Source organism: Octopus bimaculoides, chromosome 2 (genome assembly GCF_046866305.1).
Source record: "Octopus bimaculoides isolate indiv1 chromosome 2, ASM4686630v1, whole genome shotgun sequence".
NCBI lineage: Eukaryota > Metazoa > Mollusca > Cephalopoda > Octopoda > Octopodidae > Octopus > Octopus bimaculoides.
In genome coordinates, this window is record NC_142929.1 from 93,967,874 (window position 1) to 93,987,873 (window position 20,000).

The 20,000-nt window shown below is 36.8% G+C and overlaps 2 protein-coding genes across 7 annotated transcripts in view; one reads left to right on the plus strand and one right to left on the minus strand.

The window, feature by feature from the left end:
- The window catches only part of LOC106883997 (uncharacterized), a 12,213-nt gene extending 2,523 nt beyond the window's left edge, over window positions 1-9,690 (plus strand). The window contains exons 2-6 of the mRNA XM_014935159.3: window positions 1,600-1,670; window positions 4,789-4,899; window positions 6,287-6,400; window positions 8,957-9,082; window positions 9,549-9,690. Coding sequence (XP_014790645.1) covers window positions 1,604-1,670; window positions 4,789-4,899; window positions 6,287-6,400; window positions 8,957-9,082; window positions 9,549-9,556 — 426 coding nt within the window. The 5' untranslated portion in view covers window positions 1,600-1,603 and the 3' untranslated portion in view covers window positions 9,557-9,690. The remainder of the gene's footprint in view (window positions 1-1,599; window positions 1,671-4,788; window positions 4,900-6,286; window positions 6,401-8,956; window positions 9,083-9,548) is intronic.
- Window positions 9,691-10,645: 955 nt separating this feature from the next.
- Window positions 10,646-20,000, minus strand: part of LOC106883999 (uncharacterized) — a 41,789-nt gene continuing 32,434 nt past the window's right edge. For all 6 annotated transcript variants that reach the window (XM_014935172.3, XM_014935171.3, XM_014935170.3 and 3 more), the window contains exons 3-4: window positions 13,204-13,383; window positions 10,646-10,888 (exon numbers count right to left, since the gene is read on the minus strand). In XM_014935172.3, coding sequence (XP_014790658.2) covers window positions 10,679-10,888; window positions 13,204-13,383 — 390 coding nt within the window. In that variant the 3' untranslated portion in view covers window positions 10,646-10,678. The remainder of the gene's footprint in view (window positions 10,889-13,203; window positions 13,384-20,000) is intronic.

Below are 20,000 nucleotides of genomic sequence, written 5' to 3' on the forward strand. Positions count from 1 at the left end.
TTCTGTCTTTCTGTCAGAGATCTCATTTATCTTCTGATGTACTTTGTTTCCTATTGGAAATTACCTTTCAATTTCTTCACACTGTCCATTCAGCTAGGTCTCTTTAGCCTCCCTACGCTTCCATTTAATCAATCTATCCAACTCCCTATACTCTTTGGATTTCCTGTTCTTGATCTTCAGTCCTTTATTCATCATTGAAAGGATCTCCTCAGTCATCCATTTCTTTTTCATTTTATTCATTTTCTTTGGACAGATTTCCTGGGCTGTTCTACTAATGTGTTCTCATTACTTCCTGGGTATTCTCCTTGCCATTATCAATCAATTAATTAAATTTGTTCTCTACGTTGATGAAATACTCCAGCTCTACCTCTAGCTTATTCAGCCACTCAATATCCAGTTTCTCTGCAGTGCTTCTCTCTCTTCAACTTCTCTAATTTACATTGGAGTGTGCACACCAATGGTACATGGTCGCTTCCACAGTCTACTCCTGGATATGCTTTTGCATATTTCAGTGATCTTTTAAATCTGCCATTGATGGAGATATAATCAATCTGGTTTCTTGAGCTGTCACCAGGGTCCCTCCATGTATAAATTCTTCTAGGGTGCTCCTTAAACCATGTATTTGTAATAATCATATTCTTTACCACACACTACCATATCCATCTCTCAGCTCACTCATCTTTCTCACCAATTCTATACTGACCAACTGCTTGCCATTCTGTCCATGCCCCACTTTTGCACTCAGATCTCCCTTGATGATATTACTTTCATCTGACTTGCTCTTCCAAGGTCTCATAGAAGGCATCAGAATTCTCTTCAGTGCTATCTGCTGTGGGTGCATAAGCAACTATGGTGGAGATATTAAATGGATGTCTATGCTGATTGACCAGCAGGACTCTTTCACTTACTATCCAGTAGTCAAGGATACACTCTTATTTCCTTACTGCCCACAAGGGGCTACACACAGAGGGGACAAACAAGGACAGACAAACGAATTAAGTCGATTATATCGACCCCAGTGCGTAACTGGTACTTATTTAATCGACCCCGAAAGGATGAAAGGCAAAGTTGACCTTGGCGGAGTTTGAACTCAGAACGTAGCGGCAGACGAAATACCGCTAAGCATTTCGCTCGGCATGCTAACGTTTCTGCCAGCTCGCCACCTTTTTCTTTTTTTTTTTTTTTTTCAGAGAATGTAATCAGCACTAAAATAGGATACACTCTGTGTATCCTATTTTACAGAGTGTATCAAGGATACACTCTGCCATATCAGGATCTAAAAGTAGTCTTACTAATTTTTCATATTTGCTACCACATGTATACTTCATCTTGAAATCATTGATGATGAAGTTACCATTATTCAGACACTTTGTTTTGTATATACCCAGGATGTTGATGTTTAGTCTTGTCATCTCTTGCTGAACATTTTCAAGCTTGCCACTTTGATATAAAGTTGTCACATTCCAGGTTCCAACTCTGACAGTGCTGCTGCTGCTGCTGTTGTTGTTGTTGTTATTGATGATGATGATGATGATGATGATGATGATGATGATGATGATGATGATCTTCAAGTAATTTCTGGGGAATTTTTTTTTTCAGAAAAATGTATACTCAGATTTTCTTCTTTGTCTGCTGCCTTTCCAGTCTGTTGTGTTCCATCAGTGCAGGAGGTATGTTACTTTACTAAGTATTTACCAGTTCATTTTAAAGATGGTATGATGTGATTAAAGAAAAAAAAAAAAATAACTGGCTGCTATTTCTAGCTGGTCAAACCTCATTTGATTATTGATATTGTTAATATTATAGTTGTTGCTGCTGTTATTCCTTTTATTGTTGTTACTGCGGAAGTTTGCTATCCTGTTGTTATTATTGCTATGGTTATTGTTGGCATATTTGTGGTGACTTCTGTTTCTGTTGCTATTATTGTTGTTACTTCTGTATATGCTGTTGCCATTGTGGAGGCGCAATGGCCCAGTAGTTAGGGCAGTGGAATTGCAGTCGCAGGATCGTGGTTTCAATTCCCAGATCGGGTGTTGTGAGTGTTTATTGAGCGAAAACACCTAAAGCTCCACGAGGCTCCGGTCAGGGGATGGTGGCGAACCCTGTTGTACTCTTCCACCACAACTTTCTCTCACTCTTACTTCCTGTTTCTGTTGTGCCTGTAATTCAAAGGGTCAGCCTTGTCACACTGTGTCACGCTGAATATCCCTGAGAACTACGTTAAGGGTACACGTGTCTGTGGAGTGCTCAGCCACTTGCACGTTAATTTCACGAACAGGCTGTTCCGTTGATCAGATCAACTGGAACCCTCGTTGTCGTAAGCGACGGAGTGCCAACAACAAAGCTGTTGCCATTACTGCTGCTACTGCTGTTGTTGCTGCTGCTACTGCTGCTGCAGTCATTGTTACAATTACTATTCACTGTTGGTGTCTATAGCCCTGTGTCAGCCCTGATCGAGCAATCCTATAATCAAAGGCATTTCAATCATATCCATCCAGTCATTTTAGGGTATCTAAGACTACATTATCAGATGTGTCCTTTCCTTATTAAGACTAATAATGTGGAATGTCATTTCAGGGAGATTTAGTTGCTGCTTCTAGCAGGTTGACTGACTACATAGAGGTTCCCTTGTTGGCTCACTACAATAACAGAAGATATTGTTGTTGCTGTTATTGTTGCACCCTTGGAACTATTAAAATTATGGTCGGTTATAACTATAGTTTAACTCAATTGTGTCAAGCTGACTGCAAGCCAGATCTGTCCCATGGCAATATTTAATCAAGGTGCTGGTTCAATTTTATAAAAAAAAAATTTGAAAGCCTTATAAAAAATTTTTTTAAATATTCTGTAAAATATATATCATTGGCATGGGCTCAGAATTAGAGCCTGACAGGAATTGGGATTAACATCTGTTCTGATCAAATCAATGCACCTTAACAAATCATTCGTTATCTCAATCACTGAAAAAGAAGCTTATGAATCCATATATCAAAAGGAGTGAACTATTTCCCCTTAACTCTATCAATACATAAGAGATTGGGGGGGGGGGAGATTGTGCACATGTTCATTCGAATGGAGTCTAGTGATATTACATGAATGCTATTGAAAGGCTTTGTAACTGAAACTGTTAAGCATTAGTCTTCTTAAGAACTGTAGAACTGTACATATCCATCTTTGAGCAATTTCTATCTGTTGGCACATTCACAGGACTTAATAGGACTATATAAACACTATGTGGTGTATATACACATTTCTGCAGACAAACTGTTCTAATATTTCATTCCTTACTTCCTTGATAAAGTTGTTATAGTGTATATTGACCTATTTAACTGTTTAGTTTTGCCTACATTATGATAGGGTTTCTAGAAATAATTGTTCCTATCTGGTTCACGAAATCTAGTTTATGCTTCAATGTAGCCCACAAAGCCAAACAAGTTTGATACCACTGGTTTAACTACTGCACACAAAATATCATCATCATCATCATCATCATCATTATCATTTAGCATTCATTTTCCATGCCTGCATGAGTTACATGATTTGAACAGATCTGGTGATGTCATAATATTTGAGGTATGATCTTTCTAAAGTATTGAAGAGTATTGAAAAGGTGTTTTATTGATCCATGAAAAAGAACAATGTTTTATATCTTATTTTTAATTTGTTTCAGTGATTGGGCAGTGGCCATTCTTGGTACCACCTTGAAAGGTTTAGTCAAACGAACTGACCCCAGTCGTTTAAGTCTGGTACTTATTCTATTTGGTCTCTTTTACCAAAATGCTAAGTTACAGGGATGTAAACAAACCAGTATGGAGGAATGGAGGGATGGATGCATTGAGGGGTTACATCGTGCTCCCTGTCAGCTTTGGCATGGTTTCTATGGCTGGATGTCCTTCACAATGCCAGTGCATTTTTTCATGCTACCAACACTAGTACAGTTGCCAAGTAACTTTCAAGACAGAAAAGAAGTGAAGGTAAAAAGGGGAAAAGGGAAAACCCTCTCGACTAAGTGGCAGCAGTATTTGAAAGAGTAAGAAAGTGATTTAATGTCAGGTTCAAGGAGAGCTCCCTTGCTATAGAGAAGATACATAGTTACTCTGCATGTATGTAAAAGTGGGTGTATCTGGGAAAGCTAAGATGGTAGTGATGTGGTACCAGAGCAAAAACCTTGAATAGTTCCTGAAAATACTAGAGGTGACAGAGATGTTAGAACAAATATAACTCAATGAAATAAACATAATTGTTCAGTTTGTATTCCTTTAGTACATGTATCAATAATAATCCCTTCTACTATAGGCACAAAGCCTGAAATTTTGGGGGAGGTGGCTAGTTGATTACAACAACTCCAGTGTTCCACTGGTACTTAATTTATCAACCCAAAAAAGATAAAAGGCAAAGTCGATCTCAGTGGAATTTGAATTCAGAATGTAAAAACAGATGAAATTCCACTAAGCATTTTTCCCAGCATGCTAACAATTCTGCCAGCTCGCCACCTTCATATATTAATAATAATAGTAATAAAATTAATTGATGTGGTAACTGTTGCTTGTTATTTCCCTTTACATTCTGAATTCAAGTTTCACCTGGACCCACTTTGAATCTTATCTTTCTGGGGTTCATAAATTAAGTTCCAGCCAAGTACTGAAGCTGCTATAACTAATTATAACCTCCCGTGAAATGTGTTGCTCTGTCTCTATCTTAAAAAAATTGTTGTTTCTATTTTCTTTAAGGTTATATAGGGTTACATCGAAAGATTCTCTATAAGAAATAATTTCTCTTGGATTTTAGCTCCATCATCCTGTACACATAAAGGAGTCACTCATAAACATGGTGATGAATGGGGAGAGAAGTGTATCAAATTTGGCTGTCAGCAGGGTAAAGTTAAATTAATAAAAGCAGGTAAGACTTGTTGGCTATATTAATTTCATATAGGAATGTATGTGCTTTGTAAATTCTAGTTCCACAAATACAATGCAGTTGTAGAGAAGAAAGTGAACAGGCATGGTTGTGTGGGTAAGGAGCTTATTTTGCAACCATGGGGTTTCCGGCTTAGCCCCACTGTGTGGAACCTTGGGAAAGTGTCTTCTACTATAGCTCTGGGCCAACCAATGCCTTGTAAGTGAATTTGGTAAATGGAAACTGTAGAAGCTCATCATATATGTGTGTGTGTATATATATATATATATATATATACAAACACACACACACACAAGATCTAGTGATCTAAGTGTAGGAAGTTCATAAGCTTTAGGCTGTAAGCAGCCGGTATAGAGACCAAAAAGTGGTCAGTATACAATATGATACAATGACAATTTATTGGTATTGAGAGTTATACACTTTTTCCCATATTGAAGCTGCGAAGAAATTTGATAAGCTGTTAGATTCTATGTAGCTCACTATTAGCAACTAATGCTGCTAAAAATGTGAATAGAAATCCAAATTGAGGGAGTGGAACAGGTAAAAATGTATGCTGAAGCTCATGATACAATTGTTATGTGGTGAAGTCTACTCAACATAGCTAATCATTGGATGAGATTACCTTAGCCACAACACAATCATGAGTTCAGTTCACACAGAAGACCAGCTCTATCCAATTTGCTACTTCATCAGAAACAGTTCTGGAGACAGGGATGTAGAGTGAGTGTGAACTAAAAACTGATCACACTGATTGGGCAATGCCTCATCATTGCTTAAACCAGTAAAAGTAAATAGCAACCCAAATGCTTTTAAATCAGATCCCAATGCTGGATGTTCAAGAACCAAATGAAAGGCAGATTTTTCAATCCTGATTCCAAAAAAAAATATAATATGTCTATGGAGAGCAAATGTAGACTGAGATACAGGGATCCCAGACAGACAGAATTTCATCATCATTATTATTTAACGCCTGTTGTCCATGCTGGCATGGGTTGGACAGTTTGATCAGGGCTGGCAAGCTGGAAGGCTGCACCAGACTTCAGTCTGATTTGGCATGGTTTCTATGGCTGGATGCCCTTCCTAACGCCAACCACTCCAAGAGTGTAATGGGTGCTTTTACGTGTCATGACACCAGTATCTGCCATGATTGCAATTTTGCTTGGCTTGATGGGTCTTCTTCTCAAGCATGACATATGCCAAAGGTCTCAATGGGTCTTCTCAAGCATGTCACAAAGCTAAAGGTCTCCATCAGGCCCAACACTTGAAAGGAGTTCAGCCACTTTGCCTCCGTAGGACCCAAAATCACTTTTATTAATATAGATGTAATAGTTGTAAACTAAAAAATTTACTTTCTTTTTCTTTATTACAGCTTGTGACAGTGGTGCTATATGTAGAGCAATAGGTAGTCACTGGACAAATTATTGCATTGATTACACTTGCCTCCATAAAAATGGTAAATTAGTCGTTAAGAAACTTAACATGCGTAAGTTGAGCGAATTGCTTCAAATTATTAAATTATCTAATTTTTTTTTCTTTCAAATGTTTATTCTTTTACATGTTTCAGCCCTAGGGTTGTGACCATGCTAGAGCACTGCCAATTCATTTATTTTAACCAAGACTAAATGTTATAGATATCTATTCATGTAGATATCTAAATTCCTTGTCAGTATTTAACAGAAGTAAATAACTACATTTATTACATTTCAAGAACTGCAGCTAGCTGAATCAAATGTCAATCAGTTGACTTAGGTATTAACACTTCATATCCAGTCTGTAGAGCTCTGTGACCATACTCAAAATACTTAACTCTAAAACCAAACATCTAAAATGAAATTGGGACCATGGATGGTGCATCTTTCTGCATTGGAAAGCAAAAATATTCTTTATTAGCTTGCAGTACTGCAATGAAATCCTTCATTGAATATTGTTCAGAAAAGTGGATCATTTTTACAAATCTGCCTTTGCTTATTTTTTGCATGACAAAACCTACAGGTGGTGCTCTTATAATCCAATGTCTTATGAGACACACATGTATCTATGCCAATGTTTAATTTAAATTTCATTTTAAATCATTACCATCATCATCATTTAATGTCCATTCTATCATAGGTTGGATGGTTTGACCAGGGCTGTTAAGCTGGGGGGCTGCACCAGACTCTAGTCTGATTTGGCATGGCTGGATGCCCTTCCTAACACCAACCACTCCAAGAATGTAATGGGTGCTTTTGTGTGTCAGTTGCGTGACACCTGTATCTGCCATGACTACAAATTCACTTGGCTTGATGGATCTTCTTCTCAAGCACAGCATACTGCCAAAGGTCTTGGTCATTTGTCATTGCATCTGTGAGGCCCATTGTTCGATGATCATGCATCACCAGCTCATCCCAGGTTTCCCTCCACTTTTAGAGATCGGCACTTCTTCAAACAGCTGTCCACATTCATCCACATCACGACCAAATCAGTGCAGTTGTCTCTCTTGCACACATCTGATGCTCTTATATCCAACTTTTCTCTCAAGATGCTTATATTGTCATACATGCACACTGACATTACACATCCAGCGAAGCATACTCACTTCTTTTCTTTCAAGCTTATGCATGTCCTTGACAGTCACAGCCCATGTTTCACTGCCATGTAGCATGGCTGTTTGCACACAGGCATCATACAATCTACCTTTCACTCTGAGGGAGAAGCCCTTTGTTACCAACAGAAGTAAGAGCTCTCTGAACTTTGCCCATCCTATTCTTATTCTGGCAGCTATGCTCTCAGAGCATCCATCTCCACTATTGACTTGGTCACCTAGATAACGGAAGCTACCAACTACTTCTAGCTTACCCCGCTGACATTTGATGGAGTCTATTTTCTGTACATTTGTAGTATTTATTGTACCTATGCACTGTCCACACACAAAAACTAGTTTCCCTGTTAACTTCCCTCTGATATTGCTGCACCTCTTACATGTCCATAGCTTACACTAGATACATCTTATGGAGTTTCTACCAACGCCTTTTCTACAGATTGAACAGGGCCATCTACCTGAAAGGATTTGTGATTTGCCTGCTTTCCTACTTACTTAGACTTTGGTTTTTGCTACATTAATTTCTTCTCTAGTTCTGAAACAGTGAAGGATTTGTTGCTGTTTAGTCCAAAGGCCACCTTGATCAAACAGATTTATGATCAAAGGCATTCCGGTTGTGACCATTACATCTTAATTTCTGATACATATTCCAATGTTTCCTTTCTATTTTTTAAAAGATGGTAGTGTAATTTGAAGAAAATTTGGCTGTTGTTTTTAGCAGGCTAAATGACTCTGTGGTGGCCCTCCTTATTGGCTGTATATATGACGAGTTCCTATTCCATTTCTCAAAACCAAAAGCTGTCAATATATAGTTATGTCAATTTAAATTATAGGCTCAAATTCCATCAAAGTGAACTGAACTCAAAAGTAATTAGATGAGATTAATTCAACTATACTTCTACCACAAAATGTTAAAAATCAATATTATCAAAAGAACTATTGTATGAAAATTTTTAAATTCTTGTTTCCCTTGCATTTCTTGATAAGCATTAATCAATAACTTCATCATCATCCTTTAATGGCTGTTTTCCATGCTGACATGGGCTGGACAGTTTGACCTGTGCTGGTAAACCAGAATGCTGCACTAGGTTCCAGTCCAATTTGGCTTAGTTTCTACGGTTGGATACTCTTCCTACTGCCAACCAATTTACAGTGTGTGCTGGGTGCTGTTAACATGGTGCTGCCATGAGTGCTTTCTACATGGCACCAGTACAGGACTCTTGCAGGCCAATCCTCTTCACCAGGGGGAGTGGCCTCAATTAATTGAAACTTCTTGGTTCACTGTATTAACCATGTAAGCATATCATTTCCGATTTGTTTTTTATAAAGCGGCTGTCTCTTTTTATTATTATTCTACAATCATTCTTTCTTATTACTTGAAAAGCTTTGTTGCAATTTTTCATTCTCAATTCATTTGAAGGGGTAGAAAAATAAAGGGATTTTTCTTTAAACCTACTTCAGGATGTGAAGGACATGACCATAAATGTCACAAATTTGGCGAAACGTGGAATGATACCTTACATGGAAAATGTACAGTACGAAAATGTGTAAAAAAAGACCATTTTGCTGTAACAATTAAGGTATCTGGTAAGTAAAGATTTTTTGTACTTTTTGTAAAGAACAATAATTAAAGGGGCTGAAAATTATGCAATTTATATATTTCATTTCTCTGAATGTCAACAGTAAGACATTGGCAAATTGTCAACATTTAAAAAATTGTTTGTGGATGACAAGATTATTCTTAAAATGATCAAATTGTATCTAAAATAATTGGATAATATGGAAATACAAAAATTTCAAACAGTAGCATAATTTTTTTGGCTGTGGCGAAGAAGAGTCTAACATTTCAAGCAGAACACTTTGCCAGATAGAGATTATAGGTAGCCTTCCAGCCGGAGATTTGACAACTTATACAAGAAAATTAGTCTCAATCTAAGACAACAAACCCCCAGTATTCCAGTTCATATAGTTGTAAATAGGTACAATGTGAGGTGTTTTTTTTTATCATTTCTATAAACATGCTTTTTATACAGTTTTTATTTTCTTTTTTCAGATTGTTAAATACAGATTTAACATAAAATTGAACTTTCTTGCTGATGCAAACCATCATCAGTTTGCTGGGATTATACACATTTTATCTCATGTACTGGTCTTTGCCTGTGATATTGTATCCAAGAAATAAATTTTATCCAAAATTTTGAGTTAAAGTTTTAGTTAATTGTAAAAATGTAACCAGTTTTATTTGTGAGTATCTTTTTCTGAAAGAGGAAATAAAGGGATATAACATAAAATAAACTAGTCTGTCTCTATATTACAGTGATACATACACATTCTCTCTTTCATACACACACACATACATATATAAATGCAGGTATGCCTGTGTAATTGAGAAGTTAGCTTTGCAACCTTGTGGCTTCAGGTTTAGTCCCACTGCATGAAACTTTGGGCAAGTGTCTTCTACTGTAGCTCTGGGCTGACCAAAGCCTTGTGAGCAGTGGATTTGGTAGAGGTAAGCTGAAAGATGCCCGTCTTGTGTGTACATATACATGTGTGTGTGTCCATACATGTTTGTGACTCCTTGTCTTGACATCATGCAATAGTTTCTAAATAAGCATCATTGTCATGTAAGTGATGTCCTTTATTTCCAGTCTTCCACAGGCAAGTATTTTCTTGCTTGGAAACAGGTGGCAATTGGCAAGAGGAAGGGCATCCAGCTATAAGAAATCTTCCTTGACAAATTCTGTCAGACCCATGCAACATTAGTTAAGTGGACATTAAAATTATATTGAGACAAAGAGACATAAACATATACATGGCAGGCTTCTTTTAGGTTTTGTGCACCAAATCCATTCACAAGGTTTTGGTCAGCCCAAGACTATAGTAGAGGACACTTGCTCAGAGAATGTAATGTGATGTACCATTTTACAGTAGAAGACACTTGCCCAAAGTGACATGCACTGGAACTGGATCTAAACTATATTGTAGGAGCAAACCCAGAACCATACTATTAAGTTCCCTCCAAAAACATGCATGATTAAGATTAAAACATTTTTCAGTTTTAATGATAAAATAAACATATGTACATGAAACTTGAAGACAAAAACACACAGAAGTAAATTTTCGTATGACAAAATAAATTATAGAAACAGGTTAAAAATAACAATTTTAAAATCCTTTTTTTTATTATTTTTTACTGCATCGAGGTTTCCTTGTCCTTTTAGTGATGTTATTTTCAGAACCATTACTACTAATTAATTCTGGAAAGTCATTATCATTACAAATGTCTATCTCCTTTGAATTATCATTTTCTTCAACTTCATTAATACAGGTAATATTTAAGGTGTTGAATGAATTCTGATCAAAAATTATTGAGTCTTTCTTCTGATGTCTTGTCTGAAATGGATGAAGAAATAAATAATTAAGAAATTAAACATTAAAAGATCAAGACAATAAGATAGATAAATTAAATATTGACGACTCCATGGGCTCTTGCGGTTTGTGAAAAGATTAACTTTCTTGATGACTGTTAATAACTTAAATCTCAAATTATTAGAAAATATACAAAAATAGAGAAATTTGATTAATTCTATATAACAATGTATTTCTGGTTTAACATCACTACCTGATCCACGAGAGCCTTTAGTGGAGTTATCATGCAAGCATTTAAACACCTGTTTCCATCCTGCAGATATTTAGGTTAACTCTTTTCTTATTATATTCCTATTGAGATACACTGCCTCAGTTTCAATAAAATTTTGCTGTTGTTTGGAACATATATTTCAGATTTTGGTACAGAGTCAGCTAAGTCACTTACATCGATCCCAGTGATCAACAGGTATTAATTTTATCGATCCCAAAAGGATGAAAGACAAAGTCGACCTTGGTGGAATTTGAACTCAGAATGTAACGATGGATGAAATACTGTTAAGCATTTTGCCCAGCATATTTACAATTCTGCCAGCTTGCCACCTTCGCTTGGAACATATATTAACATATATTAACATATATTAACATAAAATCATGATGGAAGGTTTTAATTTAGATCACTATAAAACAGTAAGTTTGTATTAGAGAACCAGAGATATTCTCAAGTGGTTTGGTATCAAAATAGTTAATCATTAGTTATATGTATATCACGAAATCTGGGAAGGTCTCCAAAAGTAAAACAAAAAACCCTGTGCCTTCTGACATTAAAAAAGAAAACCAAAAACCAAACAAAAAAAAAAAATGGTAGACTTGCTTTGAAACAATTCATCATTGAAGGAAATCTAATTCAGTCAGAAGATATGGTGAGAGATCAAGATATTTTAGAAAAAACCCAGCTTTACAATGTTACATCTTGTTGTTTAGTCATAAGTCATACCACAATTATGTAAACCTATGATCAAAGGACTTTTAGCCAAAACCAACCTGTTCTTTTATTAAGTAGTGTACATCCAGGAACACATTCTCTAATGTGCTCATCCTCTTTTAAGACTGTAGAGTATGATTTGAGGGAGATATGGGTTGCTGCTTCAAGTATATTCAGCAACCACAAAGTAGTCCCTCTGTCAGCCTGATAGAATGTTATATAGGATTCACAGACTCTAAGGTGCATTATATAGTTTCTCTGCCTTTATTTTACTAAATTTTCACTACAAAAGGTATCTATTTTGAGTATTGATAAATGTATAAAGTCTGACTAAGTATTATAAGCAGTAGTACACAAGAGATGTAATGGAATTACAAGTAGGCTAAGAGAAAGGGTAGACCTCATATGCAGCAGATGCACAAGAGCACAAAGAGCACCCATGAAACAGATTCTCTCGAGATGCCCAGATGGTTCCCTAGAAATAGTGAATAGCTTTTGTTACCTAAGTGATCTAATTAATACCAGAAGTGCATGCTTTGAAAGTATAATTGTCAAATTAAGAAAAGGGTGGAAAAAATTTAAGGAACTACTATCTCTCTACTCATAACAATAGAATTTTTCTCTCAGAGTGAAGGGCAGATTGTATGTTACCTGTGTACAAACTGCAATGCTGTAAGACATGGACATTGAATGCAGAAGATTTGTGTAAGCTAGAAAGAAATGAAACTAGCATGTTCTGCAGGATGTGTAATGTTAGTATATATGAACAACGTAGCAGAAAACTGGAAGAAAAACTAAATATAAAAGGAACCAAGTGTAGAGTATGAAAGAGAAGACTATAATGGCACAAGCAGGTGATGCTTATGGAGGATGAGAGCAGCATAAAGAAGTGAAGGGTACTCAAAGTGGATGAAACCTGTGGAAAAGGGAAACTTATGAAGACATGGGATGAAGTGGCTAAAACTGATCTTAGGAATGCTGAATCTCTGTTAGGAAAGGCCTCTAGCTGAGGAAATGATGCGAAGAATGAAACCTTTTGAGAGAGAGAAATGGTTTTTCAGTTCGTCTAAGAGGGCAGCAACTGAAAATAAGAACAGACTCAGACTTTGATGACCCATCCAACCATAGAAAACAGAAATAGAAGTGATAATGAAAGCTGAGAGAGCATGTGTGATTTTCATTGAATCAAAGCCATATGAGATCTTTGACTGACAGATCTTTATGTCAGTCCCTAACCCACCAAAAGAATAATCTAGGACCTACCACCAAATATTCTTGACAGTTAAAAAAAAAAAAATTAAAAAAATAAATGTGAAATAAAAAAAAACAAAAAAACATTCAAATAGTGACAACATACAAGATTTTGAAAATTCTCTGATTTGGTGCAACGTAGTGGTTGATGACATTTTGTTTGTTGTTCATGCAAAACTTCATCTGATACTTTGTGTGATTGCTGGAATGAAAGTTGCCCTGGTTTCGCTACTGAGGGTACTGTTGTTGAAGACTTTGACAGACCTCGGCCTATAGTTGAATTATTCTGGAATACAAGAAATATGAAACATAAATAAATACTCATAAATAAATTACTTGCAACTTCAATGTCCCAATACTTAAAAATTCTATTTGGTTTATTGACTTTTATTTGTTATTTGTATTATGGATGGGAACATTTTTGGAGTAAAATAAATGCAAAAAAACATTTCATTTCATTCCTGTAGGAACAAAATGTAAGCTTCTTTACTACTTCAGTAGCCTTAAGAGGTTGTCCTGATAAATATTAGCATGAATAATAAATTTAGCTTGCAGGAGTTGGACCAGTATTTCAAAGTTCATTCTTACAGATGAAATGACATTAAGATATGGATGAACCAAAGAGGCACTGAATGCCTTTCGTCATAGGCCTGCTTAGTGAAGTTAGAGCAAAGCTAAACAACAACAATAAAACAAGAGGAGTACAGGGTAAAGTTATGATGATAATGAAAAACATGTTTGCTAATAAAGATTTTGATAGGGTCTTGGACTGACTTCTTGAAGGTTTTCCAAGATTGGTGAAATTGATGTGATTGATGTCTGAACATCTGCTGAGCTGAAACTGTTGTCTTATTTAAATGGCTTCCACAAAGTAACCCCTGCTAAAAATACTTAAGGTCCACATGGCAGTGTTAAACTGAAAATACATTGTTACAACAAATTAATAAAATTTCCGTATAGTGTCTGAAATAATTTTTCTGAAAATTTAAATTTAACTAAAGGTGATGATGGAAGGTGGCTGAGGTTAAGGTGCTAGAACAATCATTATCTTAATAACTCTTATCAAGAAAGGCAGGGGAGTTAACTGCCCTACTGAATTATTTGACTAAATTCATCATCATCATTATCATCATCATCATTATCATCATCATTTAATGTCCATTTTCCATGCTGGCATAGGTGGACGGTTTGACAGGAGCTAGCAAGCTGGAGTGCTGCACCAGGCTCCATTGTCTGCTTTGGTATGGTTTCTATGGCTGGATACCCTTCCTAACACCAAATTATATCAATAAAAATGGAATAAGAGGAAGTTAAATCTGCTGATTTTTGGCAGAAATGTTTCATTATTGTTAGACCACTTTAGTGAAAAATAATTTAACTATTACTGCAGATCTTTAATGATTCAAGGTGTATATAGGAGATTTTTGTGAATGAACACAGTATAGTTTTATAACTTTAAAAAATGATTGGGATGGTGTGAGGGCAAATACCCAGGAACGCTTACTGCATATAAAAAACAATGAATGGATGTTAACATGGATAATGTAATGAACAAAAGAATTTCTATAAACTTTAGCAGGAACACCTGCAAGTTAATATTTGATGGGAAAATATAGATACCAATGATCTTTCTGAGGACTGTGCTTGTTTAATGTAAGGACTGAAGTGGAAATGACTAAAAGATAAGGAGCAAGCACAACATACTAAGTACGTTTGAAGAAGATGGTACACAAGTATTTTTCTGATGTTGTTGTTGGCACTCTGTCGCTTACGACATCGAGGGTTCCACTTGATCCGATCAACGGAACAGCCTGTTTGTGAAATTAACATGCAAGTGGCTGAGCACTCCACAGACACGTGTACCCTTAACGTAGTTCTTGGGGATATTCAGCATGACATAGTGTGACAAGGCTGACCCTTTGAATGACAGGTAGAACAGAAACAGGAAGTAAGAGTGAGAGAAAGTTGTGGTGAAAGAGTACAGCAGGGTTCGCCACCATCCCTTGCTGGAGCCTCGTGGAGCTTTAGGTGTTTTCGCTCAATAAACACTCACAACGCCCAGTCTGGGAATCAAAACTGTGATCCTATGACCGCGAGTCCGCTGCCCTAACCACTGGGCCATTGCGCCTCCACTATTTTTTTCTGATGGGTATAAGTTAAAAGAAATGGCTATAACTGCTTGGACTTATGTCTACCCTATAAAACTTGGCCAAGATATCTGATATTGTAATAAAAAGATGGGCTCAATTATTTCCAATGCCATCAACATTATAAATAATTGCAGTAGGGATAAATACAGTAATAGAGAAAGAATATTAAAAGGGTTTGAGAGATTGTGTAAATCTACAACCAAGAGCCTGGTCCAAATGTTTGTAGTAACCAGCTTACTATACTGAAATCCTTGTAAAAGTGCATGATGTGGCACTAAGAAATAAGGTTAATTCATAATTTAATTCTAAAGGGGTGCTAACTGCATATCTAAGCAATAAAATGGTGGGGTTTGATGAGTTAAAATGTTTTCAACATCAAAAATAATTAAAGTAAGGTAATAAGATAAAATACATTTAGTTAGCAGTTGAGTAAGGAAGAGAGACAATTCCATCTTCACCTTTTTATAGTAATCTGTCTTGTCTAGGATTTACCTGTACACTAGAATCTACCGAAGCTATCGAATGTTAAAAGAACTAATACTTAAAATGATAGAAAGGGTAGGGTGATGGACAAAAGGCTTTGATACTTAGCTATGTCCTTTGGATCAATTCAATCAATGATAACACTGCTAAAATCGTTGCAATTGATTAAATTGTGGGCAACTTTGCCGTTCATCCTTCCAGGGTCAATAAAATAAAGTATCAGTCAAATTAATGGGTGGATGATCTTGACTAACTTCCCATCTATTCAAGATTGCTGACCTTGTGCCTAAATCTGAAACCATTGTTAAATTCATAAATAATAAAGAAATCATTTAAAAATCATTATTAGGTGTGGTAAGAAGCTTGCTTCCTAGTCATATGGTTCTAGGTTCAGTCCCACTGTTTGGCAGCTTGGGCAAGTCTCTTCTACTATAGTCTCGGGCTGAGCATAGCCTTGTAAGTGGATTTGGTAGATGGAAACTGAAGGAAACCTGTATGTATATGTATATATATATATATATATATATATATATATATATATATATATATATATATATATATATATGTATGTATTTATATGTGTGTGTCTTTGTGTCTGCATATAATATACACACACGCACGCACATATATAATATATGCATATCATCATTGTTTAATGTTCATTTTCCATACTGACATGGATCGGACGGTACACAATACACACACACACACATATATATATATATACATACATAAATATATATGTATATATATATATATATATATATATATATATATATAAAATATATATATATATATATATATATATATATATATATATATAAAAAACATACACTTATCTAAATATATACAATATATAAATCTGCTCTAACAAAAGGCGTAAGTCTAAATTTTTACACACTGCTGGCTTGAGAGATCTTTGTAAGTTGGGTGTCAAAAAAAATTAAAAATAGTAAAATGAGAGTACTATTCAAAGAATACAAAGGGTAAAGAAAAGACTTGCCTAACTAGATAGATAGGTAAACAAGAATGCAAGACATTCATTTGAAATGTAAAATAGGACAGAATATCGATGGTTTAAAACAAAATGCAATAACTAAAATGTGGTATGTACCACTATCACAGAAAGACAAAATGGACTAAGCTGAACAAAACGAAACGTATGGGATATACTATCTTCATTTCTTTCAAGCCTATGCATGTCAGCCTGGAAAATGGACGTTAAATGATGATGATATATATATATATATATATATATATATATATATATATATATATATATATATAAGAATTTAAGGATTGGAGAAAACACATGTTATAATTGCATACTTTATTCCTACATATGTTTCAAAGGATTACAACCTGTGTGATCCATAGGGATCTTTGATATTAAAATTGTAACCTTCTCATCAGGAAAAGCATGGCAATCATCTTAAACGTGTGTTTTTTTTATATATACGCGTGTATCTGTGAGAGATAATGTGTATCTGGAAGAACGGTGGTAGCAGGGAATTGTACCAATGTGCCAGAAGGGAGGCTAGGCAACAGGTTTATTTAGCCAGAGGGGAAGCAGATAAGGAAAGATTTGCTAATGTTCTGCGCCGTGAGGACCAAAGACTCGAGGTATTTCATGTTGCAAGACAGTGTAGGAGAGAGAATAGTGATGTTGTAGGAGAGAGATGTGTTCGCATGGATGATGGTATGCTTGCATTAAATGAGGATGCAAAGAAAGCGGTCTGGAGATGCCACTACGATAGATTGCTTAATAAAGAGAATGAATGGGAGAAAGAGAGCCTGCCGTATGTCAACCCAATAGAGGGACCAGCTATCCGAGTTGATAGTACCAGGGTAGATAAAGCAATTAAGAGTATGAAGACAGGGAAAGCCCCCGGCCTATCAGGAATCACTGCAGAGATGCTCAAAATATCTGGCAGTGTTGGCTATAGCCTAGTCACCCGTATTACGAACCAGGTGATACACGAAGGAGTCATACCCAATGACTGGTGTAGCAGCATCATAGTCAACTGCTACAAAGGTAAAGGTGACGCTTTAGATACAAATAATTACAGAGGCATCAAGCTGTTAGATCAGGTTATGAAAGTTACAGAGAGGGTCATAGCCCAACTAATTAGGGAGCGAATCAATTTAGATGAGATGCAGTTTGGGTTCGTGCCAGGTAAAAGCACTACTGATGCCTTATTTCTAGTGAAACAGTTGCAGGAGAAATACCTAGCTAAGGATAAACCTCTGTACCTGGCTTTCGTTGACATGGAGAAAGCCTTTGACAGGGTCCCCCGATCCCTTATCTGGTGGTCAATGAGGAAACTTGGGATAGAAGAATGGTTAGTGAGAGCTGTGCGAGCCATGTACAGAGATGCTGCCAGTAAGGTGAGGGTTGGAAATGAGTACAGCAATGAATTCCGGGTAGAGGTAGGGGTCCACCAAGGTTCCGTCTTCAGCCCCCTCTTATTTATCATAGTCCTCCAGGCAATCACAGAGGAGTTCAAGACAGGTTGCCCCTGGGAGCTCCTCTATGCTGATGACCTTGCCCTAATTGCGGAGTCACTATCAGAACTAGAGGAGAAGTTTCAGGTGTGGAAGCAAGGTCTAGAATTGAAGGGCCTTAGAGTCAACCTAGCTAAAACCAAAATCCTAATAAGTAGGAAGGTAGATAAAACACAAACCCCTTCAGGTAGATGGCCCTGTTCAGTATGTAGAAAAGGAGTAGGTAGTAACTCTATAAGATGTACCCGGTGCAAGCTATGGACACATAAGAGGTGCAGCAACATCAAAGGCAGGTTAACTAGCAAGTTAGTTTTTGTTTGTGGCAGATGTTCAGGTGCAATAAAGACTGTAAACAAACAGGAAAGAACTTCTATCTCATTCTAGGGTGAAAAACTAGAGGTAGTCGATAGCTTCCGCTATCTGGGCGACCAAGTTAGTAGTGGGGGTGGGTGCGCTGAAAGTGTAGCTGCTAGAATAAGAATAGCCTGGGCAAAGTTTAGAGAGCTCTTACCCCTGCTGGCGACAAAGGGACTCTCACTCAGAGTAAAAGGCAGACTGTATGACGCATGCGTACGAACAGCCATGCTACATGGCAGTGAAACATGGGTTGTAACTGCTGAGGACATACGTAAGCTTGCAAGGAATGAAGCCAGTATGCTCCGTTGGATGTGTAATGTCAATGTGAATGTGCATACCCGTCAGAGTGTAAGTATCTTGAGAGAAAAGCTGAACATTAGAAGCATCAGTTGTGGTGTGCAAGAGAGACGATTGCGCTGGTATGGACATGTGGTGAGAATGGATGAGGATAGCTGCGTGAAAAAGTGCCACACCCTAACAGTTGAGGGAACCCGTGGAAGAGGTAGGCCCAGGAAGACCTGGGCTGAGGTGGTGAGGCAAGACCTTCGTACATTGGGCCTCACCGAGGCGATGACTACTGACCGAGACCTTTGGAAATGTGCTGTGCGTGAGAAGACCCGGCAAGCCAAGTAAGATCGTTGCCAGTGCCCCTGGACTGGTTCTTGTGCAGGTGGCACATGAGATGCACCATTTTGAGCGTGGCCGTTGCCAGTACCGCCTGACTGGCTCCCGTAGGATTTTCGAGCGAGATCGTTGCCAGTACCCCTGGACTGGCTTGTGCGGGTGGCACATAAAAGACACCATTTCGAGCGTGGCTGTTTTCGTGCGGGTGACACGTAAAAGCACCCACTACACTCTCTGAGTGGTTGGCGTTAGGAAGGGCATCCAGCTGTAGAAACTCTGCCAAATTAGACTGGAGCCTGGTGTTGCCATCCGGTTTCACCAGTCCTCAGTCAAATCGTCCAACCCATGCTAGCATGGAAAGCGGACGTTAAACGATGATGATGATGATGATGATATATATATATATATGTATATATATATGTGTGTGTGTGTGTGTGTGTGTGTGTGTGTGTGTCTGTGTATACATATTTAGTGTTTTGCATAAAATAGAAGTGTTTTAACTGATTTTTCTGTGTACATATACGCATTATCATTTATATTTTCACTCTTACCCTTGTTCTGACTCTTATCAATATTATTTTTTTTAAATATATAAATATGCATTTACGTATGGTTTTTTTGGATGTATGGATATTTTTGTGTAAAAATGTATTTATTAAAACATAGGTTTGTTTATATATTCAAATATGCATGTACTTGTGAATAAGTATGGGAGCATATTTGTGTAGATGTATTTTTTATCTTTATTTTAATTTTTTTAAAAATATAAGTAAACGTTTAGATG